The following is a 25,779-nucleotide window of genomic DNA, read 5'->3' on the forward strand; positions in this document are numbered from 1 at the left end:
AGGCATGAGTAATCATTTCTTTCTCTTATTAAATGTATCATGTTTGAAAGAATTTTATGCAACTATTGCAGGTTCATAATTATTATATTTTCTAACACCAGTGAATTGACCTGGGCAAGAAATGACTCCAGAGATGTTTTGAAAAAAGGCTAATGTTTCCTAACTGGAGGCAACTTTGAGATAGTGATTCTATGCACGAACTGAAAAGTTTGCCGCTGGACAAGAAAAATCTGTGACTCCTAAGAAGAGACTGTCTTAAGAGAATTCTCCAAGTATGCTCCTCTCTGCTAGAGGAAGTGGGGGGTGTTCTATGAGAATTTGAGGTGCAAAATAAATTTCTCTCAATGAAGATTGCAAACCCAGCTCACACTGGACAAGGCTTTATTGATTTATTTAATGTACTTTTATTCTATGGAAAGAGCTGGCCCTTAGTGACTTGGCAATCACAGGAAACATAGCAAATAGGCTCCAATCTCTAAGTTTTAAGCTTTAGAGTTATTTTGAAGGTAAGGACAGTATAGCTGAATTCATCTTCGCCATAAAAATTTTATTGTGTAGGAGACACTTCACAGATATTTGTTAAATTGAACTAAATAAAGTTTATACTGTCTTTACTGACCATTATAAAGGTTGAAAGTTGCTGAAATGTTGATCATAAAACCCAAAAGTTAGGTGATTCAGTGCCTCGTGTCCAAATGAGAGAATAATATCAATTTGACTCAATGTATTCCTCTACCTTTTGGAGTCTTCATATAAAAAGCAACAGAATATTTTTGGATTGAACATGAAGTGATATGAGTCTTTTCTACTAAATGGAATCTTTAAGCTTGGAAAAGTTAAGCTGATGATATTAAAAGAGGTGATATATTCCCTTCTAGTCTCTGTTATATGTACATGTACACCAACTGTGAATTGATAATGGTTTTTGATTCTTAAAATACAATTTTTTAAAATTAATAATAAATTTCCTTATCTAAAGCTATAGACAAGGATCTTCATTATTCATTTTGAAATTACTTTCCAAAGCACTTAATTTCCAGTTAATAAAAAGCTGGAGTTCATTCCTTCTCTGTGACTGCCAATGCTCCCATTTATGTGGTGGGGACCAAAATACTAATGTGTGAGTTCTGCAACATTCCCTTCTTCCCTCCATCTTCGGCCTCTTCTAAAGGAGAGTGGTAAGATTTTTGTTAGATTTGCTATGCTCTTTTGTCAGTAGGGATCAGGGTAGAATGATAGAAGCTGAGAAGGGAAAAGAGATGGGAAAAGAGAGAAAAACAGGGGGTGAGGAAGGAAGTTTTAGAAAATTTAATGAAGGAACAGAAAAAATAAACCTAATGTTGGTGAAAATTGTGGAATAAGAGAGTTAACTGGATGATTTATAAAGTAGAAATTCAGTAGGGAAAAGATATAAAAAACTGATTTTTTAAGCAGTGTGGTTAAGATTAATTCTTCACCACCTCTTCAGAAGAACTTTTGTAAAGACTTTGCTTTTCAAGAATTGAATTTGGATTTGTTTTCCCTTTGAGGACTGAGATAGGTCTTAGAACTGTGGTTAGAAGGCTGTTTTATTCAGGTGATAGCTGGATAGATTCTAAAGAGTAATGCGGAGTATTCAGGTATACTAATCTTTTTTTTTATTATAGCATGCATAACTTTTTATCAACAGCTATAAGATAACTCAGTGCAAAAGTGCTGTAATTTTTTTATTCTTGTTAAGCCAAGAGCTTTGCAATTTCTGATTGCTTTTTAAATGATTTACATACCTAATCTCTCTTCTTGATTGTGCATTGTTTTTACATATTTTTCCCAAATACACCTTATACTATGGAATAATGAGTTGATTATAGACTGGAAAATGACCCCCCAGGAAATAAAAATGAAAATGGTTTCTTCAACTGTCTGATTTACAAAATCCAAAAGCTCCTCAGTAGTATAGATTAGAAAATTTAAAATAAAGTAGGTACATGAACGTATATGCATACTGAAGTTATCAAAAATCATTACTGAAGGCTGTGATTTATGTAAGTTACTAATTTTCTTCCTATAATTAAGGTCTATACTTATGCATTTTAAACAGTGTTAATTACTAAATACTGCACTAGTAAATCTCAAAATATTTCACATAAAACTTCCAAATAAATTTGGCAATTTAACTGTTAGTATTCCTGGATCTTATAACATCCTTGGGATCAGGGGTCTGTGAATGGTAGGCAATTAAGAAATAGATACCTTTATTTTTTTTAATGTTTCTGCTTAATCGTGCACAAATATTTCAACCATGTGCGCACACAACATCTCTGACCATGAGGAGGTTAAAAATTACTCGTAAGATTATCATGTTTACAGTTCTGAAAAATATAAATGTAATTATAAAGAAATTTTAAAGAGCATTGGGGTAAGAGACGAAGGAGAAAGGGAGTTTTATAATACTATAGAAAGGTATTGGGAAGAAAAAAAGAAATATAAGTTAATCAGATATAGAAAAAGATCTCTGTATTTTTCTGTGAACTTTAATCTTGCAAGTAGTGAATGCCCATCTCATAGAAGTTTAAATACTTTATAGAATTTATTTCAACAAAGTATACAGATGTTGCTGACAGAGTCCTATGGAAGACCATAATTATTCTATTCCTTATTTTTCTAAATACTTTTTCATTGTATTATAAAAATAAATATATATGATTAATAAATTTAATCTGTTTTATATTTGTTCTTATTTAATATATATTTGAAGATAGGTAAATGTGGAAATTTTATATTTCCTCTACATGTAACCAGATTTGTGTAAATGTATCAAGCAAACTGCAGATAGTATATGAGTGATGCGTAACCATGCACATGGTGGCTAGAAAATGTTGCTAGCTATTTCAGACACACTTACTTAAAAAGTGATGAATTTCTCACTTTTTTTCTTTTTTAGTATACTTTAAGGAATACTTGAAAGACTCTTTCTTCTAGCTCTATACATTTTTTTTTGAAATGAGAAAAAATTAAGCTGTGGTAGACAAAAGTCAGGAGATAAATCAGCAAAAGAATGTATGTGGAAGGCTCTAGTCTAATGGGACAATCAACAAACCTAAAAGAATAAAAGAAAGTGCGTCTCCTTTAATAGCAAGACAGCTGCTATTACCAAAAAATGTGATTTAGGTGGGAACTGGAGAAAGTGGGTTGGGCACCTTTACATCTTAAATCAAAGAAAAACCAATTTATTAAATAAGCATCTTTAGACAGTCTGCTATTTTTAAAATTTCTCTCTCTCAACACATCTTCCCTACTCTTCCAAACTCAGCACAGGAGCCATTCTGTATTTTCACAGACAACAGCTGATTTTACAATTGAACTTACTCATAAAGCAGCACTGTTTTGATAAACTGACTCAGCTTACTTCACTGAAAAGTACATTTGCCTTTTTTTTTTTTTTTTGCAGCCTCTGAGACAATTATGACAATATACTCTAGCTGTGTTCACATTTTTATGTTATTGTGTTATGGGTCCAGGTTGACACACAATTTACATATACTCATGTGTTAGGTCTGTTCATATCCTCTTTGGAACATGCATTGGCATACTTGTCTCTTGAAAGGTTTGGAAAACAGCTCAGCATATTCATGTAACTTATACTTTAGGAACAAAATATAAAAATTCTTAAACTTGTAAAATGCACCAATATCAGACAGTCAGATATGTTTATTTTGGGGGCCACCATATAGCTATCATAAAATTGTGTTTAAACTAAATTAATTGCCCTTTTTACATTAAGTCTAAGGTGATAATCTTGGATCTTTTATTCAAAGCAATCCTACTGAAAATAACTAATTTTCTCAGTGCTTTGATAACTGCTTTTGCAAACTTGTAAAGGTGAACCGAGGGAATAGACATGGTTTTATTTCATGCTTCACTCTATGAAAGCCTTTCAAAAACTGGTCTCTCTTAATCTTTTTGGGGTGATCTTCATAAGGCTGGAGAGAAATATACTATATAGTTAGCAAAACTTAGAATGGAAAAGCCTCTAAACTACCACTTACTATGAAATATGTAGGACAGTATAAAGTCAATTAAAAAAAAAAAACCCAGCCTTAGAAGTTTGAAAAGTAAAGTATGTTTCTCCCTCTCCATCCCTGATAGCCTCCTTCTTAGTGCAGTCACACCTGACAAGAATTCAACAAGTGACATCACTGGTTATTTCTGCAAATAATTCTAACATCATCAGGCATCAATAGTTAAATAAGTATAATACAAATAAATACACATACAAGTAAAACCAATAACAATATGATCCATAGAGTTGAATATAATTATCTAAAAATATTCATGTCAGTTTGGAAGCTACTTGATCACAAAACATGAAAGAAATGTATTTCTTTTTCATCTACCATCAAACTCTAAATACATCATTAAGGAAGCCACACCTGGGCAAATTCCTTTGGGTTAAGTTTGTGAACACTTTCCAAATACTGTTGTACAAAGTTACACATCCATGCTGAGTTATTTACCATTGTGTAGTGATAATCTGAGGTGGGCCGGGGTTTTATTTGCAGATTATTCAGAGAGGAGCTATGAGGCATAATTTTAAAATCCAGGTTGGAAGCATAAACTAAAGTTGCGTGCCCGTAGTCTGAACAGGAGACTGCAGTTTATGAAGTGATGTTTGGAGAATCAGAAGAGAGGGTAGTAGAGAGGATATCTTTCATTTTAGAAATGCTGAGGCACAAAACACAAGTGCTTGTAGTACTTTCATACATGAAATCCTTTCTCCTGTATATGCATCATTTGTAAACGTAAGGTCTGTATACTTCTGACTATCCGTCTCTGGTGTCCAATGAGTAGGACTCCAATTCTTCTAATATCACTGTGAGAGAGAAAAAGATGTAGAGATGGGGGTGGGAGGGGAGGAGAGAGAATATGAATATTTAGATCTGGTAAGTACAAGGAGATATGAAATGGAGATTTACAGATGGTAAGTGTCTTCCATGTCAGATTTGCTTATGAATTTAACAAAAATTGTATAGCTGGTAAAATGAGAGTTTAAGCAGGGATACAGGTGAATAGTTACATTTTTCTTTTCCCTGGTGCCAGATAATATATCAAGTCTACCTCAAATTTAAGGATACAAAGGAAAATTTCACATTCAGGTACCAGCGTAATGTTCAGACATTCCATAGACCTAAAAGGAATACAATTTTTAAAAGATTTATGGATTTATTTTAGAGAGACAGAGAAAGAGAAAGGAGGGGCAGAGGGAGAGGGATAGAATCTCAGGCAGACACCCTGCTGAGTGCGGAGCCCTCCATGGGGCTCGATCTCATGACCCTGAGATCATGATGTGAGCTGAAATCAAGAGCTGGATGCTTAACCGACTGAGCCACCCAGGTGCCCCAGTTAACACTGTTGAAAATTTTTATCGTTATCTAAATTACACAATTTAGATATCGTTATCTAAATTATACAATTTAGATAACGATAAAAATTTTCAACAGTGTTAGCAAAATAATATATAGGGTAGAAGATATAATGTGGACTGTATCTGAGCCCTATGGTCATTAAATAATCTGAAAAAAATGTTCTTATATTATGTTGAACTATATAAAGTTGCCATTACTATTTCAAACTAATGACAATTTCATATGATTCAACCAACTAGTTTTAGTATCTACCTTTTAAGCACATGTTTTACTGCACCCAGCCAAGGAATAAGAACATTTTACTGCACACAGGCAAGGAATAATTTTTGAGACAATGGAAAAATGTCCAACTTGTATAATATAGATAAGGAGCTCTGAAATTACATGATGATAATGTACTACTGCAATTACTACACTTGATGAAGGTAATAGGAATTGATTATGCAAGATTAGTATATGTGAGTCATAAGTAATTTGCCTAGGTAAACTGTGCTGATGTAGTCTAGGATGTGAATGAGAGTAATATGCATTTCAGAAAGTATTTACAAATTTTTAAAATAGCTATTAGAATTAAACATATTCTTCCAAAGGAAAATAGTTAAAAGTGTAATGTCCAATTACCACTAGAATGATAATCAGAAATGGTGAGGAAAGATGTGGAAATGCCATACTAGCTTTAGGAAATGTAGTTGAATCATGGTGTTTTGATCTGGTATTTGAATTTGTAACACCTTGAGTGGACTGCTAAACATAATAATAAACCTAAGACCACTTACTCAATGCTCATTCTTGAAATTAGGTCAAAAGTTGTAAACCCTGCTGCCATGAAGTTATTTTTATATTGCCCCATCTTTATAGAATCCAGCCATTCACCAACTGTGACAAACAAAGGATATTCTGGAACTTCACCAGGGGATTCTGGCATTCTACAAGAAAAAACATACAAACAAACAAAAAAAGCCATGGAGACCATTTAAAAGTCAGAGACAGCAAAAAATACCCAAGTCCTTTTTTTTCCCTTTTACAATATCCTTGCCTCTAATGTTCTCATACTCCATTAAAAAATAATCTCTAATTTTCCATTATATTCCAATCATCCACTTTTATCTGGTCAGTTTCACTTATCACTTTGTCTTTTTCTGCTTTTTTGCTACTAACAGGGTTTTATACTACATATAGCTTGAGAAAACCCACATCTTGTGAACTGCTATTTACTTTTTCCTCTTGCATAAAATTGTGTTTTCAAACCTGAGGAATAGCCCAGTCCTCATCCCCAAAGGACAGTTAGTAGCCATAGGCTGTTTACCCTTACACTTTCTAACCTGTCACCAAATCCTTGCCCTTTTGCCTTTTTTACATTTGCTATGACAGTCCTTTCTCCTTTTCACAGTGAATTCATTGATCAAGCCTCCATTTATTTATTCTCATTCAACAAGAATTTATTATTAAAAAATAATCTCTGCTGTTACAGAGCTCAGTGGCATGAATAAGATTTACATACATTCAAGCCTAGAGTAAAACAGCCCAAAGCACAGATATAATATGGCATAAAACAAAGCAAAATCAATGCAAGTTTGGGTTAACAAGAAAAGGGAATACAGCATTAATGGATCTTAACGTAAGTGAAATAGACATCTGTATTTTTGTTTCTAATATCTAATGCAAAAGGTATTGCAGTTGGGGATATTTTTGTAGTTTTTTTTTTTCTTTTTTGAGAGGCTGGGAGGTGGGAAAGGGGCAGAAGGGGAGAGAGACTCCTAAGCAGGCTCCACACCCAGCACAGAGCATGACATGGGGTTCAATCTCACAACCCTGAGATCATGACCTAAGGCAAAATCAAGAGTCGGACACTTAAACTGAGCTACAAACAGGAGTCCCATATTTTTATACTTTTAATATAAAAATAATATAAAGGTATATTTTGGAAATGCTAGCAGATGTGTGTGTATTCATACATTAATATATACATTATATATGTGTATATATACATATATACACAAAATAGTTTTATATAAGCTAGAGATAGAATAAGCATGGAAGTAACCTTAGAAACTATAGTAAAATTAACTAAAAATTATATATTTAACTGATTCTGGCAATAAACTATATTATTCTCCTTCTAGAAATACATGAAAATTGTTAAAAATATTTTATACGGTTTTACAAAATACCTGGCAGTAAAAGTGCTTTTATAAGCATTTTATTAGTCTCCCAGGGTAATATATACATCATTAAAAGTTATTAGGTCTAGAGTTTATATTAAATAGTAGAGCAGTAACCTTTTTTTGTGATGGTATTTGAGTCAAATCAGTGTTTTATAAGTAATGAAAATATTCCCATTAAAAGAAGGTTAATCCAAATTTCATTTACTTTGCTTTTAATTTTTTATAAAATTAAAGGAAAGAATCCATGGGGACTTAACTAGATCCATAATTTTAACATTCTTATTTGGAATATTTTATTATAATCATATTTACCATTCATATTCGAACTATTTCACTTTAACTAGAAACTGATAGTGTATGAACACTAGTATATGAACGACAATATATGAACCACATGAAATAAGAAGAACTCCATTGTGAAACAGAATGGAATATGCATGTTGTATAACTCTGGTCTTGTTTTGTTAAAAATATATGAGAATGGGAGTTAGGCTATAAGGTTAGTGCATAAGGTAAAACATAAAAACCTCTAATAATCAAAATTACCCATAAAAATCCTTTAAATTACCCTTAAATCATCAGGCCCTGTACATGGTACAACTCTTGAAGACTCTGAAAGAGGTCAGTTGGAATTTTTTAGGACAGAGTCCCCACTAAAGGCCTCGAGTTCATTCTTTGGTTTTCCTTTGATTGTTATGTTGACTTCCCTTTTCCCAAACTGGGGTCTAGTTGAAGATGGGGATGAAGATGAAGAGAGATAATGAGGAAAAAATAGGGGTTTTGCTTTTAATATATAATTCAAGTTTGCATAAATTAAATGCATGTATCTTGTGACTACATAGTCGTTCATATTGAGTCTGGTAATTCTTTTTTTTTTTTTTTTTAAGATTTTATTTATTTATTTGACAGACAGAGATCACAAGCAGGCAAAGAGACAGGTAGAGAGAGAGGCCGAGAGAGAGAAGGGAGGAAGCAGGCTCCCTGCTGAGCAGAGAGCCCGATGCGGGGCTCGATCCCAGGACCCTGAGATCATGACCTGAGCTGAAGGCAGAGGCTTTAACCCACTGAGCCACCCAGGTGCCCCGAGTCTGGTAATTCTTAACAGTGACTGGTATCCTTCTTACTAGTACTTATTTCTGTTACTATATTTCCAATTTGGGAGGCTGATAAAAGCTACATGCTTTTTTTCTTATACAATAAATTGCAATGCTATTTTGATTGTGGGTCGATTCATTCAAATTAATATTGGAGTGATTCATGATTTGACTCTAATTAAGATTAGTTATGTCCAAAGATTGAAAACCTATCATAAATACTTTATTATTGCCATATTTGTTGTTTCTTAGAGATGTTCATATCAATAAATATTATAAAATAAGCAAAATTCATATAAAATAAAAACTAATAAAGGTATCCACTGCAAACAGAGTTAAATAGGATTTTTAATTAGAACATTTCTCTAAGTCTTCACTGTTCTAATGTACAATGTGAACATACAAGAAGATTAGCAATGGCATCTGCATTATTTTCCTAAATTATCTGACTAGTTTCTATAAAACAGTTTAAGAAATGCTGCTGTAGTAAATTTATTAAGTTTAAATATCAAAATGATCAGGGTACCCTTTCGCTTACTAACATAAAGCCACACATGCTAGGAAACTGAATGTCCTATTTTAAAACAAGGTGGCTCCCATATCTTTTAATTACTTGTCAAAGAAGTTTGTTGAGACTGAACAAAATTAAAAGAATGTATTTAAGTGACTTTCCCTTCATATTCCCATGCCAGACTTGATGCACAGACAGTGTCAGGTGACTTCTACTTCCCTCTCCTGAGATAACTCTGGAATAACTCTCGAGTGTTCACAATTTCATATAATCCGTGAGTGGAAATGTAATTTGCTAATTTTATGTCCCTAGTATGGAAAGGTCATGGAAGAACATTCTGTATACTAAATGACTTAGGTGGCCTATTTCTCTGTTGAAAAGCATGCACTATTTGCTCCCAGAATGTTTCAATACCATAATTCCCTTTCTCTCCACACATCTTTAGTAACCTAGTTACTCTTTGGCCTTTCTACCACTGCACTGGCAGGCGATTTAGTAAGGTCAGGATCCCCTCATTGTTCATAGCCACTGTGCAATAACTCTTCTTTCACCTTATCTTATAACGAAGTTGAAAAATGCTGCTATTTTCCGGCTTTGAGGGCTGAGTACCATCTCCCTCACATGAATTCTCTGGAATATTACCTAATAAACAATAAATGCCCTTTCTTATCAACCATGTACAATGATAAATTCAGTCTGCTATTTGCTGAGCACATAGAAATTTCTGCTCTTTGGTGATTAGTGGGAGCTGCCCACCTGAGAAATGTCTTTACAGCAAAATCTGCAGCTCATGTTGAAAAAAGTACATATTGTAGAACAGAAGGTCAAGGGTCTCCCACTTCCCTCAGAAAAATGAGGAAGGGGTGAAGTTAGGAAATTCTAAATGTATAAATGATGGTCAATTTAGATTAGAGAGAGGGATGGAATATAGGTAGAATAGGTAATGACACAGTTTAAGGTTCAATAAATATATATTTGTAATACTTCTAAGTATGTAAAAATGAGTAGCACTGATAGAGCCAATAATTTTTTTACTCTAATGAGCCCTTTGAGTTCACAATAGTACTATTCTTTTTAAGATTTATTTATTTATTTTAGAGAGAGAGGATGCCTGCAGGGTGTGGGGAGCAGAGAGAGAGAGAAAATCTCCAGCAAACTCTCCACTGAGTGTGGAGCCCCATGTGGGGCTTGATCCCAGGACCCTGAGATCATGACCTGAGCTGAAACCAAGAGTCAGATGCTTTACTGACAGAGCCACCTGGGTGACCCAGTACTAGTCTTTTAATTTAGAAAGTTCTTACATAGATAATCAGTAGATATGGAAATTGCCAGTAAAAAGCAAGAAGGTTTTTATTTCCAAAAGTTTTCCATGTTTTATATTTATCATGCAAATAAAATAATAAAAGATTTATTAACAATGATTCAAGAAAGGTTATACTTTGAGAAACACTATTGCAAAGTAAGATCTTGTTTTAATATGAAACCATCACATGCTTAAAGGCTTTTCTCTTGTTATGACTCTAGCATAACTTTTTCCCCCTAGCTGTTATACATGGTTAGTGGAACTGCACAGATTAGGTCCATTCTATTTTCCATTGCCTTTATTTCAGTTACTTATTAATAATTTGCATGTTTCAGTCATATTCATAAATATTAATCAAATGAGTATATAATGATCTACATATTGATGCTTAATAATTTAATTCCCTGAAGTTAGGCTCCTATGGGGCTAGCAATATTCTTTTATTACAGATGACTACTCAATCTTATACCATGTATCTTTTTGTTTCAGTTAAATTACTTCTTTGGGAAAAATCTATAAGACAGAAGAATTTTTTTAAAAGGTTAAGTTAAAATTCCCTGATGGCAGGGACGATATTTCACATATATTTCTATTTTCTGTAGGCCTTAGCACAATGCTGAAAGTTTTATAGGAATTTTAAATAAGTAATCATTATTTAATATTCTATACAGAGTACTTGAGTATTCTGTGTAGAAAAGTTTAGTCCATGACATAATGGCTGACTCATGATGAATGATCTATTTTGACTAGTTCCCTTAAATTGAAGAGTAAGTACATATTGATGGTGCTTGCTTATCTCTGCCTTTGTGGGTTTCAGAGTGGAGAGAGAGGCAGCTATAGGTGAAGTGAGGTAGCCCAGGGTGAAGGGATCTAGAACAATAGCAACAGTGTTCAGCTTATTCAATATCACCACTTTCACATGCATTTCTGATCTCATAACTGAGGGATTACACTTCACACTATTTAGTTAATCCATACATAATATACAAATTATCTACCTAAACTTCAAAGGAAGAATTTATTTTATCAGATGAAAAAGAAAACCATGTCCTCTCTATAGTTAGGTGGGATAGTAAACTTGAACATAATCTTGAACGTGACTTAAATTAATAGAAGAATTTTGATAATCTTTTAAAAATTTTAAGGTATAATTTTACTCAAAATGCTATAAAATCTAAAATGCATAGAATCATGCCTATATTTTGTGACTGTTTTATGCTTGTGGGCAGTATCTCATGGTTCCAAACCATCTGACTCTCCACAATGTTAAATAGGGAGAATGAATTATTTTTCATCAGCCTTTTATTTTCAGTAAGTCTTCAAGTGTTTTAAATTGATATGATTAATTCCCATAGTAAGGATGATAACTAGCAGAAAGTAGGAAGGGATGGCAATTTTAAAATTTTAGATGTGTTTGAACACAAGAATAGACACAGAGTAGGACTATTATTGCTTAAAATCTCCCATAATTATGAGTACCTCGCTCATTGTCCCTATAGCCAGGGTGACAGATCACTGAACTTCAAGGAAAGCCTATTTTTGTGTAAAAATAATATCGGAACAGAAATGGATTTTTATCACATGCTAATTACAATTCATTGGCAGTGGTTCTCAAAATACGGTCTTAAAAAGGATGCTATGGCAGCATCTGGGCTCAGTGGGAAAGGGTGTTGTGATGATTAGTAATGTCTGCCATAACAAGGAAAAAGAAGGAAAGCATATATTTGCCAGCACTGGAAAAATTCAATCTATAAAACGCCTGAGGATGTAATTCTGGAACTGTGTCGCTGCCATATTTTCCTCATTTCTCTATTTTGTTGTAGTTACTACCTTTTCTTCCCCCCAAGTAATGTTCAAGTGGCTGAACATTGTAGGAGGATGTTGAGGGGATTTATTGACTATGTGTTTGCTACTTATTCCCATGAATGAGGGCATATACTCTATCTCCTTGGATTTGCTTAGTAGAACATAAAATAACAGGCTGTGCTCCACTGCAAATTCTTTTTGGGATTTTAATATACCCCAACCAGGAAGTCTGATTTGTCCAGAGTAAATCTATGTGGAAATATAAAAAAAGTACTTTTCCTATAATCATATTTCTGAAACAGTGCCGTAATGGGAAGAGCCTTGCCATTTTGCATGATTGTACACTGTGTGGTGGAAATAAAAAGGACTTTGCAGTTGGTGGACCTTGTTAAAATGCCTGATCCACTAATTACTTGCTTTACTCTTTGAGTTTCTCTTTCCTAATCTGAAGGATGGAGATAATAATAGGGTGGATTAAATGACCTTATAGATAAACGTACCTAGTACGATAACTGAAACACAGTAGGCTTTCAACAAATGGCAATAAAAGTTATTATTGATGATATATATTGGAATTTTTATCAGTATTAGTATTGGTATTAACATCAGTATTATCATTAGCTTGTGCCAACAGCTTATGTGAATTAAGTTTAGATTATCTAACAGGTAGAAGTTTCTTATTTCCTGATTAATATTTAATATTCTGTCTTCCTTCCACAGAGTTTTGCTAATCAATCAATTACAACACTGATTTTGGCTAGTCATTCATTTCTCTCTCATGGGAAATATCATTAAAACTTCTAGTTACAGAAATTAGAACAAGTCGTCTATAACCTGGTATAAACAACCAGGCAAGTGCTGATACGTAGCCTAGATAGCATTCAGCAAGATCTTCTCAAAATCAATGGAAAACTCCATATCCAATTGTTGAAAGTTCCTGTCCTCAGAAGACAGCATTAGAGGTGCTTTATAAATTGGATGGAGGAGTAATACCATTTAGTCTTATAATGTTTACTTGTGGTTTTCTAAAGTAGAGGTTCTTAATTATTACACTGGTTTGAACTTTTCCCTATCCTCATGATTCACACATTACTGGTACCCAAGTAGTTGGAAGTTCAACAATAGATTTATGTGTACTAAGCAAAGTGGTGGTTCCAGTTCCTAAAAGCTAAAATGTTTTAAGATCCTTAACTGTGGCTCCACGGGTAGTGAGACTATTCTTAAGTGTCTTGGCTTGGGCAGAGCATGATTTCTGAAGCAAGTGACTACCATGGACTGTCCTTCTGGTCAACTGCTCCCCATCCCTGGATGCCCCTTTTTAAGCTGATATCATCAAAGAGCCATAATCTGTAAAAAAAAAAAAAAATTGTCAGTGCTGGGGATCTATAGCAGGGACTAGAGAAAAGTATTATTTTCCTATTACATGGTCATATTGGTCAAAAAGGCACTGGCCAGCTGACTTCAACCTGTGCTTCAGTGTATGGAGGAATCAGGGGTGAGAGTTAAAGAGGGTGGAGAATAAATGTGTAGAATAACGTGGGTGGGGTGTGGAAGGTTGGGTCGGGCAAAGGAACACTCATGTAGTCATTAATCTACTTTACACTGTTAAGCCACTGGACCTCAGATGTGACCCTGGGAACCATGGGGATATGCTTGACTTGGGACTGAGAGTAGCTATAGCATTTATCATGAGGGCCAGAGGAAAGGGAGTGAGGGGTGTTCCAAAGGTCATGGCCAGGCCCTGCTCCTGATGTCATTCTCCACATAGACTTGGCCTCAGAGTGGGCCTTTTTGCCTAGGGGCTGTACATCAGGTGATTAAAAAGGTTATAAGGCAACATTGTTGAATGAATAAAAGTGAAGGTAGTTCGAAATTCACATTTATGAAAGGATAACTACCTATATTAACAAGGTACTTCTGCAAATTATTTTTTAAATCAATTAGATTTAAAATGATACTTATAATATTGCTATATTCCCTTATACATCCACATACTTTCTTGAATAAGAAGAACTGAACAGAGCTCTGAATATTCCCATGGGAGTGCGCCAGGCCCAAGAACATCAGCATTATTCAGAACAGCTGCGCCAATGAAAGCTTTCTCTGACCAACAGTTTTTTTTTTTTTTTTCTATTGGGTGTTCTGTCTTTTGAGAGGAGAAATTGCAGATACAAGATTCATAAAGTTTCCAATATGCTAGTATAAAATTATTGAGCTGCGGGTTTCACAGCTTTCCTCAATTCCCCCTTTGTTGCCTTAATTTCTTCCCTTCTTACTATTCTGTCAAGAGAAAGGATAAAAGCTTCTCAGGTGAATTGTTGAGAAAAAAGCAATTAGAGTGGAATAAAAACCATGGGGACCTAGTGGATGAGCGAGTTATGTCAGTACAGAAGCGTGAGGGAATCCCGGGAGGCTGGGGAGACTCCAGAGTCTAATAAGAGTACAGGTGAGTTTAATCAGAGTTGCTGTGGATTACACACTTAAACTCCTTCACCTGCTTGAGAGATAAATGGGTGGAGAGATTGAAATTCTACTCCCTGTCATGTTTCTTTAATCCAGCATCACACTGAGACAGATGAATGGGCTTTGGGAGTTGGGGGATGGACAGTGCCACAGTTTTATAAGCATGAAACAAACCACAAATCCTTTAGCTAAATTGTTATCCTTTATACCATGTCTCTTCCCTTTGTTTTTTTTTTTTTTTAAAGATTTTATTTATTTATTTGAGAGAGAGAATGAGAGAGAGAGCATGAGAAGAGAGAGGGTCAGAGGGGGAAACAGACTCCCCGCAAGCAGGGAGCCTGATGCAGGACTTGACCCTGGAACTCCAGGATCATGACCTGAGCCAAAAGCAGTCGCTTAACCAACTGAGTCACTCAGGTGCCCTGTCTTTTTCCTTTAAACAGTCTCAGTTCTCTGGGATCAGGGACAGGATGGGTGGATAGCATCGGAGGTGAAGGGATTGACAGAGGTAACCTGCTTAGGCTGCTGTGAAAATAAGAGTGGTGACCACAGTTCAGGCATGTGTACCTGTAGAACTCTGTTTTTCTTTGTTTCTCCAAGAAAAGTGTATTAAAGGCAGAAAACACTAGCACATAGATCTTTGTCAGAAACAAGGATAGCAAGTCACAGAAATTTCCATTTGGTCTCCCGGATATCAGACTACAGAATCAAATCAAATTGCCAACTTTATGTAAAGTACCCAACTCTCCCCCACGTATGGCAGTACCATCACTGACTTGCCATCTGCTGGCCTGTCCATAGGATGGCTGCACATCCTGTTAAGCCCTACATGTCTGGCCCCATGACACAAGTCCTCACACTGATTTACCTCTGAATCATTTTGACTTTTTGGCATTTTCTCACCTCAGAGGCTTCATCAATGTTTTCCAGCTATGATAAACATTCGTAATCTCGAAAAACAGGGAAGAAATTGTTGTACCTACTTTTCTTCAAAAAGAAGGCTCTTACCTGCCTGCTTCTACAGCCATAGAACAGTTAGAGAGCTCTGTGGATGGGCACTGGCTGTGGGGTCCGTTAACCCTATACCACAATGAGAGGCCCGGATTAAATGAGTTCAGTTTATAGAAAACCATTAACGCACACTCACTGCATTAGCTCTTTCTCTTCAATGTCAATGCATGCCCATCTCTTCAGTAAAACATAAAAGCAAAACGAAGAATCATTTTCTTTAACTACTTCTCTTTCCCTTCAGAGACAGGCTTCTTAGTACTTTATATTGCTTTTCTCTCTGATTTCATATTTACTCCTGCTCCATAGCCAGCTGTCTTACACACTTTTATTCAAATGCTCTTGCTAAGGCTGCCCATAGATACCTGAGCACTTTGCTACTAAATGCAATGGACCCATTTCGCTTTTCATCTTGCTGAAGCTCTTGTGAAGTCTTGGACATTACACTCCTTGGAACTCTCCCCATTTTTCGCTTCTATGTCACTACCCTTTCCCAGCTTTCGTTATTACCAGTCTGGCTCTCTTCTTTCTTGGTCTCCTTGGGTGACCACTCTCCTTCAGCTCATTTCTTAAACCTTGGTGTTCCAGAGAACACCCTTCTTTCTTTCCCTCTGTTAATTTTCATACCATATAGTCTCCATGGACCATTTCAACTATGCATGAATCTTCAGCTATAGTCTCTATGTTGATGATCTTCAAATCTTCAGCCCAGATCTTTCCCCCTGAGGTTCAACCTACAAATATAACTGCCTATTGGACAACTCCACCTACCTGCCCCACAGGTATCTTCAATTCAGTTTACTTGAAATGGTTTCATTTCTATTGCAAAACCGTATCTTCCTTCTCTCTCTTAGTGGTAATATTATTGGCCGGCATGTTGAAGAAGGTAACTTGATAGAATCCTTGACTCTTTTCTCTCCTCCTCCTCCCATATTCAATCAATGACCAAGACACATGGCTCTCCTTGCCTGAGAACAAATCCATCCTCTTATCTCCCAACCCCAAACTTACTCCCATTTCATGAATTAGACCTTAATCTTTTCTGGCTTGGGTTTCAAATACATAACTGTCTCTGTTTCTAGGCTTGTTCCTTATTTTGCACTTAGTCTAAATCAGCTCTAGATTGATCTTTTAGAAATGCAAATGTGATCATGCTATTCTCTTGCTTAAAATCCTTCACTGAATGTCCTTTTATGATAAAATCCTAGGTCACTCCCCCAACCCAACCCCCCCCTCCCCAGCTCTTTACTGCTTCTTCTGTTGGACTGCTTTAGGGAAGATGGGCTAGAGTAACAGTTTAATCTCTAGCTATTTCATGCTTGGCTTCACTTTACTGAGGCTGCCAATTAGTAATTTAGAGGTGAACTCTTATGTGCTCTGCAGTGAACTGAGGCCTGCTTAAGTAGTCCTTGAAGAGCCTTTGGCCTTATTATCACCAAAAGCCTGCACTGACTTGAACCTGTGACCTAAAGTTGAACATCTATATATTCTGTTGGCCGTCCCCTGAGTTAGGAAAGTGAACTTTGGAAACACTTTTGTTATTTCTAAGTCCAATTTGGCCTAAATACATATATTCTCAATTTGATAATATTTTAAATGTAATCTTTTCAGAAATAGATAATAGTGTTTCTTTCCTTCTACTCTCCCCTTCTTATAATTGTTTTTTAGAGAGAGGTGAGTAGATCTCAACTCTACTGACTTTTATAAAATGGCATATGAGTGCCTTCATTTTCTTGTCTTGTCATCTGTCTTTTTCTGGTTTTAGAAATGGAAAGAAACAAGAGCTGGTTGTGATCATGTCAGGAGGAAACATCCTCACTCCTGGCTGATTCACAAATTGCCCCTGTGTTGCTTGCCATTTCAGAGGGACAGAACATAGAATGGACAAGAAAATTAAAGAAGCTGTGGATACAAATTCTACTTACAGAGGTAAGGCAGGATCAGTAAATAAAGAAAGGATACACAAATACTAAAGACCCCCACAAGAAAAAAATATAACAAAAGTAATTCAGAAAAATTAGATATGGAGAGAACAAAAGGAGACACTGTTTTCTTAAGACGAAAAAAAATTTAGAAATGTTTTTTTTTCACCGCTGATAAATGAAATATGGTTTGTATAAAATATTCTAAAAGGTCGACAACTAGATAGTTATTATGGTAAACTTTCTCCTCTCTACCTGTTAGCCTTATATATATAGCCTGAAAGAAATGACTGTCGAGGGGAAGAAAATCAACACTATGCATCTTACACAAGGATATCCTCCACCAGGGTGTGAAGGGCGCTGGGATTGCGGATCAGTTTGTCCAGGAAGCTGACAATGTCAGTAAATTTTGGTCTGTGATTTCTCTCCTTCTGCCAACAATGGAGCATCAGCTGGTGTAGAGACGCTGGACAGCCCATGGGAGCTGGAAGTCTATAACCTTCTTCAATGGACAGGATGACCTAAATGCAAACACACACAGGTTAGTCTCTTACTTTTTGGGTCAAATAACACGACATATGCTAAATTATAATTCTTTTTTATTCAGGAAGTAGAAACAAAAATATTGGTAAACATGAAAACTTGTGGTATAAAGAGCCCAAACAAAGATAAATACAAAAGTTACAAGTATCTACATTAAGATCTGCTGACATCTCTTTGAGGAAAATGTTTTTAAACATGTGTATTCAGAAGGGAAGTTAAGCTTCATCACAATTTCGAGAAATAGTTCCTGTGTGATTTAGCTGGAACGTCTCAAACCCAATTAGGACATCAGAAAGTCAGCATAAGATTGATGTGTTTGGTGCAAACCACATGTGACAAATATGTTAAGTAAAATCGTACCTCTGTTGAAGCACTGAACTCCTGAGTCATTTTTTATCCTTCTATAATAATGTCACTGGGTATTCTTTTGCTGACTATCATTCCTTCTTTCTTCTTTATTGCTTATTTAATTTCTCTTTGCTTACTTCTGCCTTTCCCTTAGTCTGACACCGACATGATTATGAAGTCCTCTCTGTAATTCTAAGGTCATTCAATCCCTGAAATGCTCTCAGTGGCTAGCTTAAGACCACAGAGCAACAGGATTGTTCAAGCCTGAGTGTCCTCAGGGCCAGCGCTCTCCAACAGAACTTTTTTTCTCTCTGTCCAACATGATAGAAACTAGTCACCTGTGGCTGTTGAGTGGTTGAAATGTGGCTAAGAAGACTGAGGAATTGAGCTTTGTGTTTTAGTTCATTTTAATTCATTAAAGTTTAAATTTAAATAGCCCCATGTGGCTAGCGGCTACTATATGGGAGAAGGAGGCTCTAGGGAAAGGAATCTCTATAAGAAGCTGAAGTTAAGAATAACAATGAGATGACAATAAGGTAGTTTTTTTTTTGTTTTGTTTTGTTTTGCTTTTTTGAACTCAGGAGATCAAATATAAGATAAGGCAGGGTAGTCATCTATCTTGTATATGGCCCACCTGGGAATCTCCTAATAATGTAATATAATTGACTCGGAATTTATATAGCTTATTTTTTTATGTGTTCAAAGTATTCATGTGGCCCTTTATCTTTTTTTAAAAAATATTTTATTTGTTTATTTGACAGAGATCACAAGTAGGCAGCTCTGAGGCAGGCAGAGAGAGGGGGGAAATAGGCTCCCCACTGAGCAGAGAGCCCGATGCAGGGCTCGATCCCAGGACCCTGAGATCATGACCTGAGCTGAAGGCAGAGGCTTCAACCCACTGAGCCACCCAGGTGCCCCTATCTTTTTTTTTTTTTTTTTAGATTTTATTTATTTATTTTACAGAGAGAGAGAGATAGAGAAAGAGAGACAGAGAGAGCGAGCAAGAGTGGGGAGGAAGCAGAAGGACAGGGGGAGAGAATCTGAAGAAGACACTGTACTGAGTGCGGAGACCGACATGAAGCTCGAACTCACGACCTTGATATCACGACCTGAAACCAAGAGTCAGGTGCTTAACCAACTGAGCCACCCAGGCGCCCCACTATGCAACCCTTTATTCTTATATCATCTCTGGAGGAAAGAAAAAGGAAAGGGTCCATCCCCCATTTTTGAGATGGGCAGGTGAGGAACAGACTGATAGTTAAAGACAGGCACACCTCAACCTCATCCCTGCCTTCATCAACAATAGATACAAAAATGCAAGTGCTGAGATTGTTAACCCGAGACCTCTCTTTATGGTAGCTACACACTTTTTGTAATTTGTAAAACACATCTTAATTTCTTTTTTAATTCACACCGTTGACAGGACTCTGAAATGTCCATAATTCATGCTAGAAGCAGTTTGCAAAAAGGAGCAATAATATGGCTGTAAGAACCTCTTAACTGCTAAGCTTTAGCGTTTTGGTACTAGGGAATTTCTCATAATCCCATCAGTGTCTTTGTGACCAGAACACTTTAACCTGTCAGGATACCAGCATTTTTGTATTCATTTTATCCCATTATTGAACAAGATTTTTTTCTTATCTCTTTTCTAATTATGTTTGTTATCAACCAAGCTTGGATTTTTAAGACATTTGTGACACATTTTAGTAAAATAAGATATGTGTAAAATGCTTGTATAGCCTCAAAACTACTGTGGATAGTTCTGAAAAGTAGTTAAGAAAAATAGGACAGAATTCCATTATAAAATTATAGACTTTAAAATCCCACCCTAGGGGGCGCCTGGGTGGCTCAGTGGATTAGGCCGCTGCCTTCGGCTCGGGTCATGATCTCGGGATCCTGGGATCGAGCCCCGCATCGGGCTCTCTGCTCCGCAGGGAGCCTGCTTCCTCCTCTCTCTCTGCCTGCCTCTCTGCCTACTTGTGATCTTCTCTCTGTCAAATAAAAAAAAAAAAAAAATCCCACCCTAGGAGAGCACTCTAATTTATTTACCACAGTTACCTAATTATAAGTTCATAGAATAAAATAGATGACAAGTGAGGTTAAATTTTGAGAAAAAATATATTAGCTGTTTATTGAGTATCAGGTGCTACATGATTTGCATCTTTTTCTTCACTATATAAAATAACTCAGTCTGATAATTGTTATTATCTCTATTCTTTTTTTTTTAAATTGTAGCCTAACGTGGGACTTGAACTCATGACCCTGAGATCAAGATCAAGCTGAGATCAAGAGTTGGATGCTTAATAGACGGCACTCCCATGCCCTTTATTGTCCTATTCTTAAGTGAAAAAATTTAGACCTAGAGAGATTAGGAAAATTGCCCAAATTCACACAGCATAGGTGGCAGAGCTATCATTTAAACTGAGTTCCATTAGCTTCCAAACTTTTTTCTCTGACCACTCCCCAGAAATGCTTTTTAGTTCTCATGATAAATCTTCCTTTCCAATTTTATATCAATTAACAGGATTTTAGGAGTGATTTCCATGTTACCTTTTGTCATAACATTTGACTTCATTGTTTTTATTTGGATCTCAACTTTATATTCTGTGTAAATCAAACATGTATTTACTTCATAGTTTGCAAAATGTTATCTTAGCCTGAACAGAGAGATTTCTGAATGCTCTGAATGCTTCTGAGTCTTGCACACATTTCTATTCATCTGCTTTTCCACTAGGGCTATACATACTTGAAAGCAGGAATTATGCCTATAGATTTTAAATTCTCATCATTTAGTATGGTGCCTAAGACATTAATAAGTATTATGGAACAACATCAAAGCTATTAGAAGAAATTTTGATAAGGCAGCAAATTCTTAGAAAACCTGAAGTTTTAAACTGCCCAAGAAGCACTCAAAGTATGAGCATGGCAGCATTTGGAATCCCCTTTGAAGGAAGGAAGTATTAATCAAAAATTGGAGCATCAACAGCATTCTCCAAGTGATCTCATGATCTCACTTTGGTTTGCTTGGACAATGAGCCAGAGACCAGGGTTTGCTATTCCCCAGGAGAGAAGGACTGGACTCAAACTCAGCTTTCTGTGAGACTGGTGGCTTCTTCCTTCTGTCTAGAGGGGTTAATATTTCCCTGTGTCTTCATGGTCCTTTGCTGACTTTCCTAGACAACTGTGGTAAATAATTAATGTCCAGTGCAGACTGCTTAGTGCCAAGTGGGTTGTTCATAGCCTTTTTTGACAAACTGCTCTCATAATTGTCTGTAAAAGATGAGTGTGGACTCTTGTCTGGAACCTTCACCCATAATGAGTTCAGCAACGTTGCTGGCCCCAGTATGCTTTTCTGTGGGGACAGTGACCTTTTCTTCTGGTTCAACTCTGACTTTTACATTTTCTTAATTCTTTAACTTGTGACTTTGTAAAATTTGTGGAGCCCAGTATCATGTCAATTGTCATACATAAAGGGTCCTTGTAGGATAATAGTAACAACAATAACAACCCTGACAATAACAGCTAACTGTTAATGAGAGCTTTCAGATACTTCCAGGTACAAGTTCTAAATGATTTACATGTAGCAACTCTTTCAGTCCTCATAAAAACCTGTGAGGTAGGCACTATCACTTTCCCTACCTTACAGAAAAGGAATGTAAATAGAGAATGGTTTAACTTGCCCAAGATTGTACCCTTAAAATTCCTGGCTTCAAGGGAGCCAAAGGAAGAGATTTAAGCGATGTGATCCACAAAAAAGGTTAAAAGACAACTTCCTAAAGGATTTTTTAATTTATTCATCCAAAGAGATATACATTAACCATTTAACATGTACTATTGAGCATGCTATGTATAAGAGGTAACAAATGGGTAAGAAACATCTGTTTAGGAAACATGTAATCTAGTGAAGAAGACTGGGGAGTTTGAATACAGTAAGTGCCAAGTAGAACAGGGAGTTATGGGAGCATGTGAAGAACTGCCTAACCTAGCTGTGGGAAGGCTTCTCAGAGGAGGTGAGCTGGATCTTACAAGAAGTGCAGAAGGTAGCAGGGTCAACTGGATAGGTTGAAGGTAGACTATGGGACCTGCTCAGGGAATGAAAGTAGATTTGTGCAGTTAGAAGAGAGACTTCAAAGAGAGAGATGGCATGATTTGAGGTTGGTAGGTTAAGTAAAAATTATAGTTCTTAGGATCATGAATGATTTTGTATGCTACAAATGACTTTTTGCAAAGGGAAAAGGGTTTTAGCAAGTAAATGACATTAGATTTGCCTTTGGGAAGCTCACACTGGCTTCAATGTGGAGAGAACACTGGGAGGAATGGGAGATCAGGAAGGAGGTTTGCAGTGATCCAGGCAAGAGATCCCAATGGCCTTAGTGGAGGCAATGACTGTGGCATACAGGAAGTGGGCTGATTGGACAGGAACACAGGATACGGTTAAGGTTAGACGTGGCAGGACAGGTTGTTGGGTTGGTCTCCTGGTAAAGACAGAGACCACAGGAGAAGAAACAATTTTGGGGCTGGAGTGATGATGAGTTCAATTTCCTCTGAGCTTTCTGGTTTCAGATTCAAATAACATATTAACTTTGAGAGCTTATTATGTGCCACAGTCTGGCTTAGCTCACTTTATTTAGGTCTCAGATTACCTTATTATGTGAGTATGGTTATACATGTTTTATAGGTAAGAAAGTCAAAGCTTAAACTGATAAATAGATTGGGTCAGTATTGCATAGCTAATAATTTCCTGAAAAAAGAACTGGTGTTATCATCTTGATAGCCTCTGGATCGTGGTAGTGGTAGTGAACATCTGTCCTGAGCCTTGAGCCAGATCCCTGACTTTGTGCCAGAATTAGATCCTGAGCCTCTCTCCCCATTCTGTACACTCCACACTGCCCCACCTACCTGCGTGTGCTGGCCACAGCCACAGCTCATGCTCTGCCTTCTCTACGGGTTTTTAGATCTATCACTTTCAGTAGATCTTTATGGGGTTGTCAAGCAGACACCATACATTTATTTTGTTCAAAACTCACCCATTCCTCCTTTGGGATTCCTGTCCTTTGCAAAGAGTACTGCTGTTCTTCAGTGACTCAACGCAGAGATCAAGGAGTCACTGGGGACTCTCTCTTCCCTGATGCTCAAAAGTACCTGAATTCATGCTAATTCTACTACCTTCATATATTTTAAATCGCTCCATTTTGAATTCTCCCTCCAAATGATTTCTTTCCCAGTTTGCTAACAGCCTCCTAACTAGTCTACTCCTCTTTCTTTCCCTTCTCCACTCATCTCCCACAGTGCAGCAGAAGCAACCCTGAGGTGGTACTGTGATTCCATTTCTTCCACGTCTGGAATTCTGTGGCGGCTCGCCTTGAGCCTGGCTCTTGGTCCTCACCTCTGTCTGTGTCCAGGCCTTTGCTCTGACCATTCCAAAACACTTGTGCTCTTTCAGCTGGGCGAGCTGGACCCCTCAAGGACAGCAACTATTTCTTTTGCCCATAGGTTCCCAGCATCTAGCACAATGCGTTGTCAAGTAAAAAAATAGAGCTTCAGTGGTCACATATGTGATCTATGAAAGCTGTATTTTATGGGCAGCTTGAGAAAACCTATATTAACTTTTATCTTCATAAACATGTCTTTGGTGAGCAGCTTTGCTTTATAGGTATTTTCTTATTCCTTAGTTAAGGGCTCATGAGGAGCTAGAAGCATATGGGATGCTTTGTCTAAAAGACTAATTGAGGTTTGTTGTTTTAGGATATGAAGGGGTGATAATTAACTACAGAGAATTTTGTAACAGTTTGTGATATGTGTAGGTTATCATCCTTTGGAGAAGAGTTATACAAGGTTAAACCCTTATTTATGCAAGAAGAAAATTAAAATAAAGTGAAAAAATATGAAAATGACTGCAGTGATAATTTCCATGCAGAGGTAGAAGGAATTAGATTCTGTCAGAATTTATTATCTAAAACCTGACTGGTTATTCCAAATAGACCGTACTGGTTCCTTGTCATTGACACCGCAATTTTTAGCAGCCTAGAATCAACATAAGGCTCAGTTGGGGCACGTAGCAGACTGTTCTGCTCTTGCTGAATCTGATGAGTTTTCCAATTGTGTTGACAGTTTCTGAATCAAAGCAGGCAATGTGCACCTTTTATTAAGCCAAGCAAGCAAGAAGTAGACAGTCAATATGAAGACGCTGAGACATCCCTGAACAATACCATTGAACAAGGACTGCTTGGGCTGTGCAGGGAATCACATTTTTATGTTATAAGGCTGCTAAGTATCTCCAAAAAGAAGCACATTGAATTTAGTTATTCATACTTTCTTTTAAAAGAAACTGTTTCAAAATTTTAGTCTACTGAAATGTACATTAGTAAATGGAATGTGAAATGATTTTATTTTTATCTTCCCTCTAAATATTCATCATGGCTTTGTGGAAAACCTATAGTCTTAGGTAGAATGAGGATAGTGAAGCAAAGGGTCTTAATATAACTTCCTTTTTGGGGTAATGATTACTTATATTTATTAGGATACTTGATTTTTAATACAATAATACTGAAACCACTGGTGATCTCTTTTCCTGATATGCAACATAAAGATTGAGTCTACATGGGAGAGGGGAAAAAAAGGAAGGAAAGATGTAGTTATAAGTAAATAACATTTATAATCTTATACTGATTTTCTTATTCAATATTTTTCCACATCCAGGATTTAAAATTCAGTGAAAGGCAATCAAGACCCAAATGAAATTCAGTGTACGATAAGAAAAAAGGGTACGGGGTGGTGAAAAAAATAAGGTACAGACAGAAAACATTTTTTCAGAGGCTAATTTGTAATTTGTAGATCATTAGGGCATGGAAACCTAAGATTTCCTTTTCAACTTTAAGACAAAAAATTCCTTGAAAGTCTACATTTAGGGCAGTTCCCAAACCTCACTTTTTGGTACTCACTATAGAATGTCAAGGACCTTTTTAAAATGAAGAGTGGTTGTCTACATGAGGTTACCACCTTTGAGACTGTTGAATGAGTGGACACAATGAGGAAAAATATGAAGTGTAGGACTCTCAGAGGTTAAAGGGTTTTGGTAAGATTTGCCATTTGGAGAATTGTTTACCCCTAATGGTTGAAAGTCACACCTGTTGTGACAAATAACTAACATTATGTAATGATGTTTCAGTTTGTAAGTCATGCAAAGAGCATTAGCAAAGCAATCCCCTGTA

The 25,779-nt window shown here is 36.4% G+C and overlaps 1 protein-coding gene across 3 annotated transcripts in view; it reads right to left on the reverse strand.

Annotated features, from left to right (window-relative positions):
- Positions 1-2,964: 2,964 nt before the first annotated feature.
- Positions 2,965-25,779, reverse strand: part of EPHA6 (EPH receptor A6) — a 929,004-nt gene continuing 906,189 nt past the window's right edge. For all 3 annotated transcript variants that reach the window (XM_046001268.1, XM_046001267.1, XM_046001266.1), the window contains 4 exons: positions 18,005-18,198; positions 15,756-15,827; positions 6,182-6,331; positions 2,965-4,852 (listed from right to left, as the gene is read on the reverse strand). In XM_046001268.1, coding sequence (XP_045857224.1) covers positions 4,738-4,852; positions 6,182-6,331; positions 15,756-15,827; positions 18,005-18,198 — 531 coding nt within the window. In that variant the 3' untranslated portion in view covers positions 2,965-4,737. The remainder of the gene's footprint in view (positions 4,853-6,181; positions 6,332-15,755; positions 15,828-18,004; positions 18,199-25,779) is intronic.

The sequence above is a fragment of the Meles meles genome, chromosome 4, assembly GCF_922984935.1.
Source record: "Meles meles chromosome 4, mMelMel3.1 paternal haplotype, whole genome shotgun sequence".
NCBI lineage: Eukaryota > Metazoa > Chordata > Mammalia > Carnivora > Mustelidae > Meles > Meles meles.